Below are 22252 nucleotides of genomic sequence, written 5' to 3' on the forward strand. Positions count from 1 at the left end.
CAATTGTAAAACCCTGTAAGCTACCCTAATACGATCCCAAAAATGAGAAGAGATTTTTCCCTCTGCTGTTCTCATCTCACCTTTTTCCTCAAGATATTTTTGTAGATATTGGATGAGAAGATTGAGGCGGCAGACAACAGAGCAGAGTCTGTTGATGACATCACAGCAGCAGCTACAGCTCCAATACCAATGATGGAGATGTAGTTTGGTGCGAGGTTCTGCAAAGCAATGGGCATAACTAGACCGGCCTCACCACGCTCATATGGGGACGGGGAGCCATACGATGTCTTGTTCCAGTCTGACAACCATACAAAAAATGTGCACAGAGATTAATCACTTGGCTAGTCCATCAAGCATGTAGTCTGTTATTGTACCTGTTGAAGCTGCTACTGCGCCTATCAACACAGAGGGAATCCCCAGTATGACAAGGATGGGAGCGGCAATGAAGCAGGTGATCCTGGCTGTGGCCGATGAGGAGGCTGACAGAGTCCTCTGGTGGAAGTCCTGATAGCCCAGGTTACCTAAACTCTTCAAAAACAAACAGGCAAAACACAACAATAAAAAAAAATCATAACTATGTACACTGTACTGACTTGTCACCAGCACATGCATGGAAATTCATCTTTTGAAAATTTACATCTGAAGAATTTCTATCTGAATGAACGTAAATCAGAAAGTAGGTGTTTTGTAACGGCATAGGAACAGAGTCCACACATCAGTAGTTCTGTAACCCATGTAGGAACAGCAGATCTGAGGAACTCGCTTGCTAGCTGATGGTACATCTTGTGGATAATCATGGTGTGCGATACTGCAAAATTTGGTTTCAGTCTGTCACCAAGTAAATACAGGGCCGTTGTAACAGTATATCTTCTCCCCCGGATATCTCCCCCCCACTCCGAAAGGCAACATTCTGACAGGGTAGCACTGATTAAAGCTTACCCAAACCTTGATAAGGCCCAATCAGGACAGACCAACCTTTAAACTCTATATTTCATGGATGTTTTATGGTCCCAGATGAAGCAGTTTGATTGTTATTCTTTCTGTATGTATCTATAGCTATCTACAATATTAATATTTCCTACTCTGAAGTATCTTTAAATCCCCCATCCAAATATACTCTACACAGTGGTGGGCACAGCTAGCCAAAAAGTTAGCTTCGATAACAGCTAATCAGCTAACTGAAAAGTTATCTTTTATCAAGCTAAACCGATAAACCAGCCAAAAATTTATCGGAAGTGACAGCTAACCGATAACTTTAAAAATTGAGTTTTAACAACACAATCAGAAACCCAAACAATGAATCACCAATACTGTATTTGTGCACTGTTCCCCCTGCTGGAAGCTCCTGTTTACTACGTATTTTACTCTAACGCAGCCAAAGCAGCCTGACCACTAGGTTGCCACAAAAAAGTCATTACTCCTTAACCGCATACAGCACTTCCACTGTGAGGCAGAGGTCTTGGAAAATAAAACAGTTTTGACGCATGGTTTTGCTTTATAAATCAACTTGTTCTGGATAGAATAACTACATTAATGACAATTCTGTCATTTGCACAACATGTCTTATTTTTAAATAATGCACTAATTGTGAAGTTTTGTAGCAAAAAACACAGAGAAGCCAAAGGGAATATGGATAAAATGAGGCTCCGCTAAGACTGATTGGTTGACTCATTCATTCTATGTAAAAACAAACATGTTAATGTGAGGTTTGTGTTGGTGTTTACATATAAATGTGCTTTTGTAAAATATGCCATTTTTTTCATATGCAGAAAAAAGCCATTTGCAAAAGTCAAGTTGTGATTAGACAACCGTCTGATATAACCTGGGTCAAAATTCATAGAACACTGCCATCTACTGGCGCCCAGACACTCAGACCCTAACCCATAATCCTATGCGTGCTAGAGAGTTTCTATGGTTTAAACAGCACAGAGGGAAAACACGATGACAATTGTAAATGAATATTATACAATCAAAATGTACATTTTTATTTCTTTTCATTAACTATGGCAACTCTCTGGCATGCAAACGATTATGAGATGTCTTAGGGCGAGTACTATCATGAACACTACTGGCCAGTAGATTGCAGCAGACACGGTGAAAACTTGCCAAAACCAATATTCCAAATAATCCGTCTGCTATGTTTAATCTGCATGAAATTTAATAAACACAAACCAAATTTCAGACATCTTATATATATTACTCTGGAACAAAGACGACAAACAGTGTGTAAAGGACAATAACCAGGACATTATAGAGCAAACAAGAAGTGATTGCAGCTCACAGTGATTCCAGTTAAAAATAATGGAGAAGCAACCTGAGCTTCTTCTGGCATTTTTACATAAAACAAACACAATAACAACATCTATAAACCCAGAGAATATATTCACGAGCGTTTTAGGCACGATATACAAAGGGTTTAATGCTGTTGTCCATGTTGAACCTGATCAGAGCATCTCAAATGCATTTCTCCTGTCGTGAATTTTTACCCATAATGCACTGCTGAGGCATGTCCACACTAAAATCTTAACAATTAGTGCAATACTTTAAAACTAAAACATATAGCTGATATTTTCACTTTATAAAACTTCAGACGTGACGTTAATTTAAACAACTTGTCTGAAATTGATTTGGTAAAAATTTTAAACTATAAATTAAAACTGTATGCCTCTGGATGACTTGGGTGATATTGCCGGCTGGTTCGTATGGTGTCAAGAGGAATGGCTCTCATTTTGGTTCCTTTCTGTGACCAGATCTCCTTTGATTGCAGAGGATAGAGTGGTTTCTCCTGAAACCAGCTCTTCTCTGATTGCAGAGAATAGAACTGTATGTCAAGACATTAAACCATGGCCGGCGCCACGAAGGGGCGTTTGGGGGCGACGCCCTCCTCACGTCATCAACCTCACCCCCTCGGATGTTAGAGTTATCAAAAAAATGAAAAAGAAAGAAAAAGAAATACTGGAAAATATAGCAAAATATTAGTTATTCAATAATATCACGTATTTAACAAATAAACCAAATTAATTAAAGTAATTAATTTTAAAACAAACGGATATGGCGTGTGTCTGTGTTCAAGGGATTTGATAGGTTGAGGGTTGCGCTTGTCAGTGCAGCAGAGGGCGGTGCGTTTCCAACACGTCGTGACGTCAGACGCGTCGCTTCAGAAGTGGCAAGGGGGCAGAGATTGCTACGACACACTCTGGCTGTTTCCACAATCTGAAAAAAGTTCAGCGATCGCCGTCTTGAACTTCGGTCGCCTGAACCACAAAAAAACCTTTAAAAAAACTGCAGTAGAACGATTCTTCCATCACCCTGCTGGGAGAAGCTTTTTTCAGCTACTTTTCGGAGTGACACCGACCGAGGGAGGACTGTCGACTTGGTGGGATATCGATCGAACCGCGACAGCGGGCCGACCCACACGGAGAAGCCGGCCTTCAGGCATCATCACTGGGCAGAGCGATCCAGGCCGCCGGGGTGATGGAGCAAACCCACTCAGTCCGAAATCTCCCACTTTTTGGATATATGCGAAGTCCCAGTTTGCCCAACGGAGTTTAGATCTGCAGCTTTACTGAGGTGAGAATAATGTAAAAATAAAATGTGACGTTTACTGAACTGTGAAGGTTTAATGATCAGCTAACGTTAGCTTAGCCTTTTAGCACAGTTGATCTGAGTGAACACTTTAATTTGTAAATGGTTCAGTCTTTTTTATTTTTACCAAATAAAGCTACAGCTTTTTTCAGACACCACAAAAGCTCAACTTTAAATAACTTATTTTTTCGGGCGTTTTTTCTATCGTGTTTTGCCGTTTTCCCCCCTTTTTTAATGTATAAACTGTTTAGTGTTTCTTTATATTTAAAGAAATATTTTTATTTGTCCCAATCAGGAACATTTGCTGTGCAGACAACCAAACTTCCATTGATGAACTGAACACCGCGAAGTCCAGTCGAAAGAAAACATCTCTGCTTTTCAACAGCACCACCAGAGTTCAAAGCTGCAGAAGAGACCTTCATCTGGTCCCGAGAATCCAGCAGAACACCTGCTTCTAAATAAAATGCTCTTTGAACACCAACTATTTTATTATTTTTTAAAAAGCTGTTTCATTTTATATTTTAACAATAAATGAACGGATCATTAAAAATGTCCACGAATCAAAGTCAAAAGACATTTGCACAAGTAGAAGCTCTCCACTTATTGTGCTCAAATTCATATTTTAGAAATGACTCTGTCCTGATAACATTAAAGGCAATTACATATTTTGACGAAATTACAAATTGAAATGACTATATATAAAAAAAATCATCATGAGGTTTATGTCACAGAAATCCTACTTTACAATCACACTGCAGTCATTGTTAAATTATTTCCTTTTGCATTTATAATAAACATTTGTATTTATTTTGTGTTTGTTTTTCTGGTTGAAATGAGATATAAATAATCTACCAGACTTATACAAGTATACAAGACTTATACAAGTTTCCATGTTATTTTATTTGTCTAAAAATAAATGTCTGAGGTTCCTTATGTTAAACAAGAAATGATCTAATATGAAATAACAGGTGGTTTTAATTTACAGATGAAAGGTTTCTAAAGAACCATTTATTGATTTATTTAGCTATTTTAATTACGTGTTCTAAACTTTTTTAACAGTAATCAGAAATTTTGAGGTAACAAACAACAAAAAAACATTTCCAATGATTTTTCTTCAGAAAACTGCTCTCTAAATGAGCAGTCAATGTCAATGTCAATTTTATTTATATAGCACATTTACAACAACAGCAGCTGCCCAAAGTGCTTCACAGTAAAAACAATATCAAAAACCATACCACCAAAACAGAACATTAAAATTCCAAAATATACAAAAACACATAAAACCAGACACACACAACTTAAATTGTATTAAAAGCCAAAGCATAAAAATGAGTCTTAAGAACAGATTTAAAAGACTCTAGAGATGGAGCAGCTCTGATGTGCAAAGGCAAACTGTTCCAGAGTTTAGGCGCAGCCACCGAAAAAGCCCAATCACCTCATGTTTTTAATCGAGATCTGGGCACATTTAATAAAAGCTGGCTTTCTGACCTCACTGATCTGACCAGAACATAAGGAGTCAAAAGCTCAGAGAGGTATTCGGGAGCCAAACCATTTAAACATTTGAACACAAGCAGCAGGATCTTAAAATCAATCCTAAATGAGACTGGGAGCCAATGGAGCGAGGCTAACACAGGGGTGATGTGCTCTCGTTTCCTCATCCCCGTGAGCAGTTGTGCAGCAGCGTTCTGAACCTGCTGCAGACGCGTTAGAGACAACTGGTCCAGTCCACAGCAGAGTGAGTTACAATAATCTAAACGAGATGTTATAAGCAAATGAATAACTCGCTCAAAATCACACGCTGGGAGGTAAGTCCTGTCAGTCCTGTCACACGTTAATGTTTTGTAAAGATCAGTGGTTTCTGCACCAATCGGATTGGTCCAATCCATTTTGTACAGATCAGTGGTTTCTGCTACGAGTCTTCCGTGTTTTGGCCCGATGCGTCGTTCTTATTGGACAACACAAAGGTACGTCACAGCTCAGAGTGTCGAAAGTTGGCGCACCTCATCTCGACAGAACACCGGCTCTGTGTGGTATGCAGGAGATCACTTGACCGAGGGTCTATACGTTCAAATAATAATTAAAAAAATACTGTTGTCACTCTTTACTCTTAGTCAGTCTCTTACAACAGCGTAGCCTAAATACACAAGCTTTCCAGGAGCGCACCCAATTCATTACGCATGCTCAGAGGCACGTCTACTCCGTTGCGCACTTTTTTTGGGGGTGGGGGATCCCGCCCCCTGTGATAAACTCATCGCCCCCTTAATATTTTTTTCTGGCGCCGGGACTGCATTAAACAGGTAGGCTCTAAGATCTTTGATTTCAGACTTTAAAAATGTTTATTAACTGTTCAAGCTTTATTCACTAAGCTTGCAATAATGTTAGCGGTCTAAAAATTATCAGACCACTTTATAAAACTTCAGACGTGACGTTAATTTAAACAACTTGTCCGAAATTAATTTGGTTAAAATTTTAACCATAAATTAAAACTGTATGCCTCTGGATGACTTGGGTGATATTGCTGGCTGTTTAGTATGGTGTCAAGAGGATTGGCTCTCATTTTGGTTCCTTTTTGTGACCAGCTCTCCTTTGATTGCAGAGGATAGAGTGGTTTCTCCTGAAACCAGCTCTTCTCTGATTGCAGAGAATAGAACTGTATGTCAAGTAGGGCTGAAACGATTAGTCGAGTAATTCGAATAATTCGATTACAAAAAATGTTTGAGGCAAATTCTGTGCCTCGAAGCTTCGTTTAACGTTGTAGTACATATGCCAGGCCTGTGTGTGGCACTGTAATGTCCCCAGAATAACAAATAGAAGAAGTAGAGCAAGCGCTAATCAAATTAGCACAAAAGCTACAGCTTTCCAACGCGACAAACAGAGGGAAATAAAGCCTTTTGGGGAAAAAGACAGTCCACGCTGATCATGTGAAATAGCTTACTGTGCATTTAAAGCAAAGAAGTTTGTTTGTTTGTTTGTTTGTTTTTTTTAAAACATAGCTTCGTCCGCTGGCTGCTCTACGCGCGCGGCGGCCGGCTGCTGCCTCTCTCTGCCCGGTGTGAGCGGCTCAGCACTGCCCTCACAGCTCCGTCCCGGCCACAGACAGTCTCTGGAAGAAGTCCACTCTTTCTTCTGTGTGACTCGCAATGAGTGTTTCGCTTTTTAATTTTCGCTTTTTTGGGCAACACACAATGCTTCACAAACACTCAAATAAAATAATAATTGCATGTTCAACCTCCAGCTGAAAATGAAACGCATTGGCTGAATCGTAGAGAGAGAGTTAAAAAGAAATTCATGCAGGGACCCAGTCCACTGCCTTAATAAATAAATAAGTAAATGGCTAAAAATGGTTACATTTTACAAGATGGGGAAAACAAAAAACAGAAAGCCCCAACCTATCGCTATTTCAGCAAAATGTCAAGACTTTGGCCCGACTTTGGCTCCTGACACCAGGAAAGATCCAAAACTTGTAAAGATGTGATAAAATAAATACCGTATTTTCCGGACTATAAGTCGCACTTTTTTACATGTTTTGGCCGGGGGTGCGACCTATACTCCGGTGCGACTTATAAATGAAAAATATACCGGTAGGATCTCAATGAATTTACTGTAACAAAACAATTTTACGTGACAGAGTCGATCTATGTTTTAAAATGGCCACCGGAAAAGGAAATGCAATGCATCATGGGCACTGTAGTATGACGGCCATCCTATAGTTCACGCTGGTCGCGATAACCAATCAGAGAACAGAACTTTGGATGCGTATTCCTCACCTCACCCACAGCGTGTGAAGCTGACGAACACGGTGCTTGCTGTTATTCCGGCATGGCGAACAGAACAGCTTCAACCCTTGGATATCAATGTGAGCAGAGTGTTTAAGTTGACGCTGAGAGCTGCGTGGGAGCATTGGGTGAGCGACGGCGGAGGATTAGCGTGTGCACTTGGAAGGAGCTGGCGTCGATGATTGTGAAAAGCGTTTGAAGCAGACGAACATGGTGTTTATTCCGGGACGGCTAACAAGACAGCTTCAACCCTTGGATATCAGTGTGAGCAGAGTTGACGCTGAGAGCTACATGGGAGCACTGAGCGACGGCGGAGGATTAGCGTCTGCACTTGGAAGGAGCTGGATCGACACCGCTGGGTGGTCATGAGCTGCGCAGGTAGGTGCTGCATGGTTCGGCTCGCAATGTGGTCCGCAAAATACAAACATATCCGTAGGTAAAATGCAGCTCACGAGAGGGCACTCGAGGCTTGTGTGACTGTTCCTGCGACTTCTGACTACCATAGAAAAATAAAAATTTTAACGTTACTGATAACTTAACAAGACAACGGAGAAAGCCCGAAAAAATGCCACCAAAAAGAAAATCATACTCTGCAGATTACAAGTTGCGACTGGTGAAATATGCATCCGAAAACGGTAGCCGTCACAATATTATCATCTGAACTTTTCATGTTAACATACCTGTATGCCCATGGGACTTATAGTGCAGTGGACCTTATTTATGGTTTATTTTTCTTTATAATGGATAAAGTGGCTGGTGCGACTTATACTCCGGTGCGACTTATTTATGGTTTGTTTTTCTTTATAATGGATAAAGTGGCTGGTGCGACTTATACTCCGGTGCGACTTATAGTCCGGAAAATACGGTAATTACCCAGGAAAAAGAAAGGGATACAGTAAATTTGATAATCTCCGTGATGACGCAGTGACATTGTGCCATTACTTAGGGACTGTTAATGTTTTAAAACACAAAAGTACTTTTTATCTGATTACTTGATTAATCGCCAGAATAATCGATAGAATACTCGATTACTAAAATAATCGATAGCTGCAGCCCTAATGTCAAGACATTAAACAGGTAGGCTCTAAGATCTTTGATATCAGACTTTAAAAATGTTTATTAACTGTTCAAGCTTTATTCACTAAGCTTGCAATAATGTTAGCGGTCTAAAAATGATCAGGCCAAAATTTATCGGAAGATAACTGATCCGATGATGGTTTCAAAGTTATCTGAAAAAGTAATCCAATAATGGAAACATTAGCTTCGATAATTAGCCGTTGGTGGATTAGTGGAACTGTGCCCACCACTGACTCTACATATACATGGACCTGATTGATAACCTGAAATATGACAGAACATCTGTCCATGCTGGGGTGGGGGGTAAGATATTTTGTCCTGGATATCCTCCATGCCATCTCTACAGCCATCAGTGACTCACCAGCCAGAAGTCTCATCTCATCTCATCTCACAGCAAGTCAGAAGAACCCATGCAGCTGGGCTGGACTTGTCTCTCCCAGGAAGAGCAATGCCGCCTTCAGGACGACGGACTATGTTTATATTGTGGTCAATCAGGTCACATGATCTATTGTCCGGTCAGGGGTGCTGCTGCTAGATCTCAAACAAAATTCCATTTCTTCCTCCACATCACAAAATGTAATTTCTGCTAAATTAGAGTCTGATCATTCCTCAGTTTCAGTTCCTGCATTTATTGATTCTGGATCAAATGGCAATTTAATGTTGTCTTCTCTCGCCAGGTCCCTTCGCCTTAGATTATTCCGCTTCTCGTGCCCTCTGGTGGTGAACGCGGTGGATGGTCATGAATTGGGACAAATAACTCACCGCACTCAGTCGGTTCGTCTAACCGTAGATGAGAACCACATGGAATCAATCAGCCTTTTTGTTTTTGACAAAATGACGCATCCGGTTATTCTGGGGCACCCCTGGCTGAAACAACACGGTCAAAGATCAGATAAGTTCTTGGGGACCTACCTGTTCTGATCATTGTTTAGTTAAAACTGATTCACTATTGCCTTGTGCTTTTCCAGATCTTGAGGGGGTTCTGTGTTGCTACCACAACCTAGCTCAGGTGTTTTGCAAGGTGAAGGCTAAATCTTTGACACCACACCGCAAATACGATTGTGCCATTGATCTCCTCCCTGGGGAAAGCTGTATTCTCTGTCTGCACCTGAACGGACCGCCATGCAGGACTATATACAGGAGTTGCTAGCTGAAGGCTTAATTCATCCTTCATCGTCATCCACAGGGGCGGGGTTTGTCTTTGTTGAGAAAAAGGACAAATCGCTTCATCCTTGTATAGATTATTAGGGCTTAAATGATATCACTACTAAAACCCGTTATCCCCTGCCTCTTATTTCTTCCGCCTTTGAACTCTTGGAGGGCACCAAAGTTTTTACAAAGCTGGGTCTCCACAATGCATATCACTTGGTTAGAATTAAGCAGGGAGACAAGTGGAAAACAGCGTTTAATATGCAAACAGGGCATTATGAATATCTGGTGATGCCATTCGGGTTCACCAATGCTCCAGCTGTCTTCTAGAATCTGGTTAATGATGTTCTGAGCAAGTTCATTTTCCTTCATTTGGATGACATTCTCATTTTTTTCCCCAGATCTAGACAACACACACTCGACATGTTCATTCTGTTTGAAAGACTCTATTGCATAACCGAGGAGGTGATTCAGATGGACCTGGATAAGATGGCAGCAGTACATGAGTGGGTGGTGCCCAGTCATCGTAAGGAGGTTCAGAGATTCTGAGTTCTCTAAATACCTCTGAAGAAAAAACTTGATTAAAAAACCCTTTCCACCATGATGATTCATTAATAATTCAAGAAATAACATTTTACATACATCAACAGTAATAAAAGGCTCTAACTTGGAATATGCAATTTGTCTTGCGATTAATTATACAAACAGGAAAATACATAATGTTTCTTCTTCTTTGGATAAGAAACATTATTTGTACACTAAAGTGGGTTCTTCCCATGGAGGGCCTCCAGGGGAAGCGCTGGTCCTGCCCCAATTTTGGTCACTTTTGTCTGGTTATGAACTAAGTTTGCTTTGCTGATAACGTTTGACCAAGGAATGCTTTGTAGATCACTTTGGAGATGTGAGAGGCTCTAAATTGATCCCAGGGTGGTGGAACATTGATATCTCCTGGCCTGGAATACCTCTGACGTAGACAGGGTTATTACACCTATCTGATAACTCACAGTGAACTGAGTTTAACCCTTTCTGGTATCAGAAGAACCTTTAAAGTATAAGCATGTTGATGAGAACAGATCACTCTTGTGAGAGGTGGGAGCTTGAAGAGGAACGCCACATGAATCCTCCTGTGGAGTTGTAACTTCAGGTCACGTTATAGCAGTAGTTTCAGCTCAAGACATCTGGTTTTTGGAAGGTTTGGAAACACAGTTCTTTGGAAGAGGAGAACATTAATTTACTTTGAATTTGTGTGAAGGTGAATCTGACACCAGATTCGATGAATACCTGCAACTGATCAAGAGATAGATTCCAACTCTTAATCAGGACAACAACAAGGACAACAATAGCTGAGAAGAGTCGCTGGTGGATGATGTCCTCACAGGTGGGGTTGCTGTACGGGCTGTTGTCAGAGCCACAAAGTGGCTCACATGAAGAAAAATACATATTATTTCCTAGGTTGATAAGCTTTAGGAATGTTACTTTTGAAACTGTTCAGGGTTAGGCTCTGTCCAGCAGTTTGGAGACCTTGTTGGTCTACATCTTTTATCCTATTAATATTTTTCTAGAGATTCCGGAAATTGGAGATTGCTTGAAATTTTTTAACTTAGAGGTTCAGAAAGCCGGGTGCTCCAGCTTCCTCCCACAATTAAAGACATGCAGGTTAGGTGAATTAGAAACTTTAAAGGACATGTTGCACCTTCTTTAACATCCCAGTTAGCAACACAACACCAACATATTCATGATTGCAAGTCTCGCCCCGCACATACCCTCATAATTAGTGGTCTGTGATGTTTTTTATTGCTCTCTCTGAGCGAGTTAACAGGTGCATTTCTGGAAAACGTCTCACTCGGCTATTCTCGGCATGTGATGTACATATTTGCAAAACAGAAGCATACCTATGGCTGACAGACATAGCGAAATGAATGCGGTTATGGCTGATAACGAAGCTTCAGAGGTTTTTTTTTTTGTTTTTTTTTTTTTAAGTGATGGCTTGGATTTACAGAGGAGATGGCATACTTCACCCCGAAACCCTTAACTTTTTCACAGTCTGTCGGATTTTGAAACCTAATTGTGGTGACACGCTGTTTGTGTCACAGGATGCTGGTTTACTGCTGCTGTGAACATGATGGATGGACCGTCTCCACTATGCTGTTTTTACAGACTCCCTGGACACGCAGATGTAAGTCTCATATTGGAAAAACTCAAAAGACACTATTTTCAGGAGATAATGGACTCTCTATCTTAGGGCCCCTTCACACATAACACGATTGAAGCCAACTAGCCCACAAAGGAAGAACCATTTGTGAAAAATCGGAGCCGCCTCTAACGCCTCGTACACTTGTCGCTACAACCATTCGCACACACCAGCAGCCAAAAGACAGAGAGTGCCCTGTGAGAGCCCATGCGATCTCTCTCGAGGCAGGTGTCGGCCAAATTACAGATGACACACACGAACATCCAATACCATTCGCAGAGCACTTAGAAAATGTGGTGCCATTCGCACTGACAGCATGAAAATAGTGAGCAGATGATCACTTTCAAGCTAGCTATGAAATTTGTGCTCCCATGAGTGTGGCGTTGCAAAGCAACACACGTGGCGTGCCACAGTATCGGCTCCCACCTCAACACATGTGGTATGCTTGTGTATTGCGCATGTGTCGTACTACCCCCCCCGCAACACGTGCCGTGCGGCGGAGGGGAACACATTTGCATGAAAGCTGACATGCATGTACAGATGGGGACCGGCCAGCCACGTCTGAGCGCACACAGCATGGCAAGGTGCCTCTCAGCTGATCGCCAGCCATAGACTCACTGACAGCTGCAAATGATGGCTCATTGCACACGATGTGTCACATTAAAAACACAGAGACCACAGCCAGGACAGGTATATAAAGAAGTACTACAATAAGTACATACACAATTACATGCCAAATAACTAAAATGAATGACCACATAACACAGAAACAGAGTGTGAGATGTTAGTCTGTGCACTGAATGGACAGGGGGGCGTGGCTACCAACAACAGCAGCTGTTGTGATCACTGGTCCTGGACGTCACAGCTGGGGAACATGTACCGTGTTTTGAAGGACATGACCTTACAACTGTCCACCGTGACGTGCATGTGTGTGCTTGCAGTCCTCCCATGGAAACACATAAAAACATATATCACTTTTGCGATGGGCTGGGGCGAGTGCACAGCGCACACATTGGCAGTCTTTCCCAGGTAAAACGGACTGTCAGAGCATGCGAACACGGAACAGTTTTTCTGAATGTCAGCCACCCATGTGAGCTCTTCCACATGACGCGGTGTCTGTCCTGCGACGCACCGTTCACAGGACACTAGCGTCGGGCCAGACACGCACACAGGGCCAGCTGGAAATGCTGGACCAGCAGATGTGGACATGATAAGCGCTCATTGCTTCATTCATATCATGTCATGACTGTGTGTCTGTGACCATGGGTCATCTACAGAGGAACAGATGGTTCATACTTGTAATGTCTGCTCGATAAGAGGAATTCAATAAATTGTGGTGTTTTTTATGGTGTGTGGTTTTTAATTTTATTTTTTCTCCACAGCAGAGGCGCGATGTGGTGCAACACGTTCCAGCTGCTCGCAGTGTGTTTGTGCAGGCGCACGAGCATGCAGGAAAACATTGCCCGTGTACCATGCACGCCTGTCCGACCATGCATCCCTCCCCACAGCAGGTGGAATGTTTCATGGTTCCCCATTTCATTTTGGTTTGCGGATTTTCTTACCGTTTCTGCGTCTATCATGTTATGTGTGAAGGGGCCCTAACGTGCCACAGTCGTGACAGAAGTTGAGCTGAAGGCAGATTTGCGATCGGACATTATGTGAACCTGTGTGCAAGAAGACCTGGACATTCTGTGGCCGGCCATCTGTACCTGAGGACAAGTGAAAATGTTCTCTGGTTGTACATCTCTGTGAGGACTAGTGGACCTTTAATCAATTTGGCTGGCGATCAAGTGTGCACGGGCGATGTGTGTGGGGGCTTCTTTGATGTTGTGGACTTATTTTTATTTTAACAGCCTGTGTTTATGACTCATGGCCTTCCTATGAACTTGACCTTTGACCTTGACCCTTTTGTGTGATAGTACTGTAGTACTACTATATGTGAAGTTAAAGAGTCTGCAGTGATGATTTTCTCACTTTTTCCACACCCTTAAGGAAATCAATTTTCTGCATGTTTCTTCATCATGGAGTCACCAAATTACATCATAACTTAAATATTTTGATATATTCTGGGTCTTCTCATGAAATCCTTTCATTCGATGTATTACATGACATGTTTTACTCAAATATGAAATTTGACCTAATTGTAGGTCATATTTGACCTCAAGGCAAACCCTGAAGGTCAAGGTCGATCACTTATCCCAGGCATTAGAAGAACCTTTGAACTATAAGTATGTTGATGAGAACTGATCCCTATTATGAGAGGTGGGGGCTCAAGCAGGAACCTGTGTGATAATGCAGTCTTTTCAGCTCATGATATCCAGTCTTTGGAAGGTTTGAAAAGACAGGTTTTTTGAAAAGGAGAACATTCATGTATTTTGATTTTGTGTGAAGATGAGTCTGACGCCAGATTCGTTACAGAAGTAAACCATTCCAGGGCCACACCTGAGATGCCCACCCAGGCAAAAAGTCTCTAAATTACAGTGTAGTAGTCTGCTGTATCAAAGGCAGTTGAGTATCACAAGAAGTGAGCATTTTCCTACATCAGAAGGCATCTGGATATCATTACTTAATTTAATCACTGCTGCTACTGACTGGTTGTCACCAATGAAGTTTTGTTGTTTATTACAATGAGAATAACATGTGACTGATAGTATACAAATAATGAATGTTTATGAGTTCAATGGTACGAATATTTCATGAATATTTCATATTTCATGAATTAAATATTTGTTCCATTGAAAGAATGTAAAAACATTCATTATTTGTTTTATATAATAGCTAAAACATATCTTTGTCATTTGATATTTTAGTAATTTATAAAAACAGAAAAGGGACTTACATTTTGGTGTTCCACTGCTGCTAAAGTCCAAATTGTGACATGTAGTTCAATGATGCTGTGCACTGACTTTGGACTTCCATAAAAAAAAGACTTTGTGTAGTTCCTCAGTCCAGCCAAATATCACGTCAGCGTTTCATGTGAACAGGTCTTCATGCATCCAGACGACTTACAGCAGAGTGGATTGTGTGTGTGTTACAAGTATTAGCAGCGTCAGTTAGCTAAGTCAAATCATCATGACATTGTTTCCCGCGTGCGTACACACACGCAACCGGGTCGGTCGACTGTGTACGTCCTCAGTGCAGCGAAAAAAAAAATCACGTCAGAAATGAGTCCAGTTTTTCTTTCTTCCTGCTAACGGCCTCCAGACAGCACAGTGGATTTGTTGTGTGTGCCTTACAAGAATTAGCAGTGTCAGTTAGCTCAGTCATATTATGTCTCGGGAGAGTTGTTGTCCCCCGCACATGCACACATGCAACCTGGTCGGCGCTTGTGCATGTGTGTACTACCAGCTAGCTAAGTCAAATCATCGTGACATTGTTTCCCGCGTGCGTACACACACGCATCCGGGTCGGTCGACTGTGTACATCCTCAGTGCAGCGAATAAAAAAAAAAAAAAAAAAAAAAAATCACATCAGAAATTAGTCCAGCTTTTCATTCCAACTTCCTGCCAACAGCCTCCAGACAGCACAGTAGATTAGTTTTGTGTGTGTGTGTGTGTGTGTGTGTGTGCAGGTGCGTGCAGGAGCATGTGTGGGCGCGCATACATGTGCGTGCGCAAGCATGTGTGCGTGCGTGCATGAGGACGTGCATGCGTGTGGAGAGCAATGGTACCAAATGTATGGAACCAAATTTGCACTCTAAATGGAACCAAGCTGCACTCTAAATGCAATGCAACACAAATGGGATGAATTAATCCATGTCATGTCACATACAAAGCACCAATTAAATGACAAGACCAAAGAGCTGTCTAAGGACACCAGGGACACAACTGTAGACCTGCACGAGGCTGGGATGGACTACAGGACAACAGGCAAGCAGCTTGATAGAAGACAACAACTGTTATGATTATTTATCAGAAAGTGGAAGAAACAGAAGATGACTGTCAATCTCCCTCGGTCTGGGATTCCATGCAAGATCTCACTTTGTGGGGTAAAGATGATTCTGAGAAAGCTCAGAACTACACAGGAGGACCTGGTCAATGACCTGAAGAGAGCTGGGACCACAGTTACAAAGATTACATTAGTAACACATGATGCTGTCATGGTTTAAAATCCTGCAGGGCAGCAAGGTCCCCCTGCTCAAGCCAGCACATGTCCAGGCCTGTTTGAAGTTCACCAGTGACCATCTGGATGATCCAGAGGAGGCATAGGAGAAGGTCATGTGGTCAGATGAGACCAGAATAGAGCTTTTTGGAATCATCTCCACTTACCATGTTTAGAGGATGAGAACAACCCCAAGAAAACCATCCCAACCGTGAAGCATGGGGGTGGAAACATCATACTCTGGGGGTGCTCTTCTGCAAAGGGGACAGGACGACTGCACCGTATTGAAGGGAGGATGGATGGGGTCATGTATTGCGAGATAGAAAATCTTTGGAGGGAGCTGAAACTCCAAACGTGAAAGATCTAGAGAAGATCTGTATGGAGGAGTGGACAAAAATTCCTGCTGCAGTGTGTGAAAACCTGGTGAAAAACTACAGGAAACGTATGACCTCTGTAATTGCAAACAAAGGCTACTGTATGAAATATTAACATTGATTTTCACAGGTGTTCAAATACTTATTTGCAGCAGTAACATACAAATAAATTATTAAAAAAAATCATACATTGTGATTTCCGGATTTTTTTTTATTTTTTTTTAGATTATGTCTCTCACAGTGGGCATGTACCTAAGATGAAAATTTCAGACCCCTCCATGATTTCTAATTGGGAGAACAAAGCCGCATGGTGTTCAAATACTTATTTTCCTCAATGTACATCGGTCTGTGGCAGCTGGGATTGCTTTTTTTTCCCTCTAAATCAGGACCACAACAGGATTAAGTCTCATGCTGATAGCCATGAGATGCATGCACGTATGGTCATCCAGCGTGCATAGGGGTGGGCTTCAGTACAATCACAGGATTGTGGCTGGCGATCACACACGATCCGTGTGTGAAGTTGCCAGCCAGGAGCTCTTTGATGGCGCAGAATGCTGGACATTACATATTTCATCCTGCAGCTGATCACGCATGATCCATGCGTGACAGTGCCAGACAGGAGCTCTTTGATCGCATGGACCACTGGGCATTACATATTAAATTCTGCAGCTGGGACAGCTCTTCCCCACTGGAGTGACATATGTTATCCTGGATCCTTCAAAGAGACAAAGTACCAAAGACATCTTCATTGCCTTCGGTAACTGGTAACTGTTCATGTCTCACAACCATATATTAAAACACAAAGATCTGGGGGGCCTCATTTATAATCATTACACATGTGCAAAACAGTACCTAAATGATGCACACAACAATTTTCATGCATATACTGTGATTTCTGAAAACAAACTGTGACCCATGTGGACACACGTCTTTGGAAGTGGGAGCACCCAAAGGGAACCCACACAAACACAGAAAGGACCAAGTAGGAAGCAATTCCGGGACCTTCTTGCAGTGAGGTGACAGTGCTAACCACTAAGCCGCCATGCTGCCCTTGTATGAATTACTGTCCATTTATTTCTGGAATAACACATATATAAAAAATGCCAAAAAATGATACAAATAAAAAAACATTTATTTTGACTTCTACTTCAATACAGATCGTGTGAACCCAAGATACTCCAGGATTTCTGTGGTCAACTTCATTTAATTTGTTAATATACATCCATTCCTGTGTTTAAGTCCTGCTATACATTCCAAAAAACATTAGAGATGGGGCAATTTATTCTAAATATAAAGATTAAATTATCACAAAAGATGAAAAACTACACCCTATTTTTTCTGGGTCAGGCTCAAACTTTTCAGTTGCCCTCGTATGAATATATGTGTATATATCTGTGTGTTTGTATATTTATACACTTCGAAGCCTGCACCCTGTCTTACCAAAGCTAAACAAATATATCAATCAATTAAATGTACCACCTACCAGCAACAAGCAATTATCAATCCACCTCCATGCTCTTTCTGCGGTCACTGTACCGAGCCAGGGGGGCTGGTAGGTAAAGTTAAAAGCAGTCTTGGTGATGTCAGCTGAGGAGGGATTCATCAGAATGAAAGGGACGCACAGCCACTATGTGAAAGACAAAACACCCGTGTCACAAACATAAAGAAAACCAATGTATATTGACTTTATATAGCGCTGTGTTGAAGATTAACTGTAATGGCATGCTGGCATGATGAGCAGACAAGACACACAATCAACACACACTTTTGAAGTCAAACAGGCGGATCTTGATGATTAATGGCACATGGCCTAAAGTGCACAGCACAACTGCATTACACTGTATCTGTATCCAAATCCACTCTTCTGCAAACACAGCTCTTACTTTCAGCACAATGGTGCAGCGTGCAGAGGGCTCTACACAGTATATTAATTGTTCCTAGGACTGCACAATTCTGGGCAGATATCCAGGGGAGCCAAAAAGGGGAGAATAAGGAGAAGGATTCTAGGGGCCCATGATTGACAGGGCCCCACAGAGGCCTCTAATACAATTAGAGTACTGACAAAATAATATGGCACTCAGTAATAAATGTACAATCACAGATATATTTTCAATTTCAATTTTTCAATTTAATTTTATTTATATAGTGCCAAATCACAAAAAAGTAGCCTCAAGGTGCTTCACACAAGTAAGGTCTAACCTTACCAACCCCTAGAGCAAGTACACAGGTGACAGTGGTAAGGAAAAACTCCCTCTGATGATTTCAGGAAGAAACCTCAAGCAGACCAGACTCAAAGGGGTGAAACTCTGCTTGTGCAATTCTACCGACACAATAGAGCAGGAGTGGCCAAGTTCGGTCCTCGAGACCCACATTCCTGACACTCTTAGTTGTCTCCCTGCTCCAACACACCTGAATCCAATGAAAGGCTCATTAAGAGTCTGCTAACAAGTCTTTCATTGGATTCAGGTGTGTTGGAGCAGGGAGACAACTAAGAGTGTCAGGAATGTGGCTCTCGAGGACCAAACTTGGCCACCCCTGCAATAGACAATACAGGAAATTTTGGGAGTCCATGCTGGTGTCCAGGATGGGAGGCCTGGAGAAGAAAACACCCACTCCCATCTCTGGATGGAGCCGCACCTTAAACAGAGAGAAAAAGCAGGATCAGGGGACAGAAGGACAACAAATGCAGTATAATTTATCCGCATTTAACAAAAAGAAAAACAGAAGAAATAATAAGGTGATCGCCAGCCACAAGCCCTAAGCTTCAATAAAAGACCTAGACTTTAGATAAGGTTGAAACCACGGCCAGCTCCATTTCCTAATAAAATGAATTTAAAAGGGTAAAAAGCATAGTACCATACTATGCCAGTATGCTAGCCATGCATAAGGGAAAATAAGTACTTGAAAGTCTCTACAGAATCTGACTGTTTTATTGATGCAAGAAGATAATTCCACAGAACAGGTGCACGATAAGAGAAAGCTCGGTGACCTGCAGACCTTTTATTCGTCCTAGTGACACAAAGTAGTCCTGCACCCTGAGAACGTAGAGCCCGTGCCAGTACGTAGGGTGTAAGTAGGTCAGCAAAGTAGGTAGGGGCTAGTCTGTGACTAATTTCATAGGTTAGTAGCAGAACCTTAAAATGTGATCTCGCTGGGACAGGAAGCCAGTGAAAAGATGCCAAAATGGGTGGAATGTGGTCTAACATTCTGCTTCCTGTTAAAAGTCTGGCACCAGCATTTTGAACCAATTGGAGACCTCTAATGCTAAACCAGAAAATAAAACACTGCAGTAGTCTAATCTAGAAGAAACAAATGCATGAATCAGGGTCTCAGCATCAGCCATAGACAGGATGGGACAAATCGTCGCTATATTTCGCAGGTGAAAGAAAGCAGTCCTCAATAGCAGGATGTAGTGGCTGGGTTAAGGCATGCTGGAATATGTTTAACCTAATGTCATCTATTTTCTTATCAAATTCATCCAAGAAATCTTGTGCTGTAAAAGGAGAGCAACTTAGAGATGGTTGTCCATGAATAAGTGTTACCACCGTGTCAAACAAGAACTTTGAGTTATGCTTGTTTTTGTTGATCAAATCAGAGTAATAGGTCAGCTTTGTAGCCAGTAGTGCATGCTTATAGTCTAAGATAGTAACACGCCACGGGAGGTGGAATACTTCTAATTTTGAACTACACCATTTTCATTCTAGACCTCTAGCCTTATGCTTGAGGTCATGCAAGTATTAAGGTGGATGTATTTTGGAGGCCGTTTTGCTGCCGTGTTCCACTAAACACGGCAGCAAAATTGTAACTTAATAAGAGAGTGATCAGAAACCACTGATGCAAGAGGCATGATGTCAATATTTGTGACAGCAATATCATGTGCGAGAACCAAATCCAGGGTATTTCCACTAATGTGTGTCGAATCCTGAATATATTGCTGGAATCCTAATACATCCATAATTTCCATAAATGATATACAGAGGGGATCAGAAGGCTTATTTATATGCTATAGCCTTATACATTTGTTTTGTCTTCTTATTGTTGTTGCTTTTTAATCCACTGTACTGAACTCGTTCGAACTGTAATGTTTAACCACAAGTGATTGATGAGGACAAAATTATTGCCCCCCCCCCCCCCCCCCCCACCCACCCATGAAATTTAAAATTTTCATCCAAATTTTTCAGAAGAAAATGAAACATTCAGAAACATTCTGTGTTGACATTCAGAAAATGTCAACACAGTATTTTTAAACTGAAAATATGCGCCATCAACTGTAGGTCAAGTTTTTTTGGTGGTCTCTGTAGTGGTCTGTGGTGCAGTTGCATTCTGCTGCCTCCCAACAGTAAAGTGCCAACACTGTACCTAACCACAAAGTTCTTTAAGCGCAATACACCCATGGTTGCACAAATGGGCACACGTAGACCTGGTATTTACAGACCATCTGCTTTGGATGCGAAAATGACAACGGCGTTAATTAGAAACCAGCAGCGATACTTGTGGTGTGCATGCCGGGTGTAAGGACCCATTGTGTCACTGCTGCCAAAAAGAGCTAAAATGCTTAGCTGATCTTTCAACTGGAATAATTTTGTGAATGACTGAGGATCTCACCATGCTGAAGAATATAAGTGTCAGCTGTATGATGTCTGTGTAGGCCACAGAGTACAGACCTCCCAGCAGTGTGTAGATTATGGCTACTATAGCAGAAATCCAAATGCAAAGACTGTAGGGAAAATCCAGGATCACACTCATTGTTGCTCCTTTAAAAAAAAAGGCCATTACTGCATAAACACATGCAACCAAACATTATAATACTGTTTTAAATTTAAGTATAAGCAGTTGATCACTACTTTAACTGTCCTCCACTGCTGTACCAGAAAACAATAGTAGCTTTGTGTGATATTCTGATATTCACTTCAGAGTTTAAAGTGCAAAATCAATAGAAAACTGCAGACAAGTTATTATGCATAACTTGCCATAACACATCACATGCTACGTATATTCTGAGATTGTGTGAAGTATTTGCCAGACTAATAAGGATCAAATTTCAATTTGTGTGTGTGTATATATACACACTGTACTGTGTGTGTCTGTACTGACTGTCCTGTGCACAGGACAGTCAGTACAGAAAAATATATATATCCTTGGTAAAATGCAAGTTGTAAATTAAATTAACATCACTGTTTCTTACCTAAACCAATCAGGGTTCCTGTTACCCAGATAATATCAGATATCAGCAGTGCAACAGAAAGAACTCCACTTATTACGTTTCCATACTTGATCTGGAATGGGTCCATCATCGTAATAAATTTTCTTTCCCTCATTGTCTTAGCAAAGAAAATTCCTCCTGAAAAATTAACCACAGAGAATAAGGGAAAAGATCTCTGTTCTTACACAGGACAAGCTGTTATTAGAGCACATCATCACAAACAAACAGCAATCTTTGCAGTTTCAATTTTTTTCAAAGGTCCTTCTAACTCATACAAATAAATCTACTTTCTGAACGATAATATAAACTGAGATTATCTGATGTTATTTTGTATTGTGGAGATGAATATGAAAGCTGCAATGAAAGACAGTAACAAGTAAGCTGATCATATTTACCTTCTAGTTCCACAAATCCTTGCGAGAATCCAATCAAACTGTTAACTGATATAAACTATTTCCCAATGTGGGATGATATTTCTCTTTCGTTTATGTGTATGCACACTGGTCTTACCAATAATGAAAGAAAGTGCTCCTGTTAATGGCATGACAGCCCACAGGAGTCCCATGGTTGGAGTGTACACCGCCTCTGTCAAACCAACAATGTAGCCACCTCCAACAAAGGTAGCTGCAGGAAGCACAAGTTCAATAAATCACCAACAGGTCAAAATGTGTTCAAAATAACACAGCGTGAAGCTCACTCATGGTACAGGGAGTCCCAAACAGGAAGTGTCAAATTTTGAGTCTACAGTGAAACAGGAAACGTCAAATGTCAAACACTTCCTGGATCGACACTTCCA

General features: G+C 41.4%; 1 protein-coding gene across 1 annotated transcript in view; it reads right to left on the minus strand.

The window, feature by feature from the left end:
- LOC117520622 (high-affinity choline transporter 1-like) overlaps positions 1-22252 on the minus strand; it is a 115678-nt gene that overhangs the window by 79571 nt on the left and 13855 nt on the right. The window contains exons 2-7 of the mRNA XM_034181933.1: positions 21967-22080; positions 21439-21594; positions 20859-21007; positions 17737-17880; positions 375-528; positions 81-298 (exon numbers count right to left, since the gene is read on the minus strand). Coding sequence (XP_034037824.1) covers positions 81-298; positions 375-528; positions 17737-17880; positions 20859-21007; positions 21439-21594; positions 21967-22080 — 935 coding nt within the window. The remainder of the gene's footprint in view (positions 1-80; positions 299-374; positions 529-17736; positions 17881-20858; positions 21008-21438; positions 21595-21966; positions 22081-22252) is intronic.

The sequence above is a fragment of the Thalassophryne amazonica genome, chromosome 11 (genome assembly GCF_902500255.1).
Source record: "Thalassophryne amazonica chromosome 11, fThaAma1.1, whole genome shotgun sequence".
NCBI lineage: Eukaryota > Metazoa > Chordata > Actinopteri > Batrachoidiformes > Batrachoididae > Thalassophryne > Thalassophryne amazonica.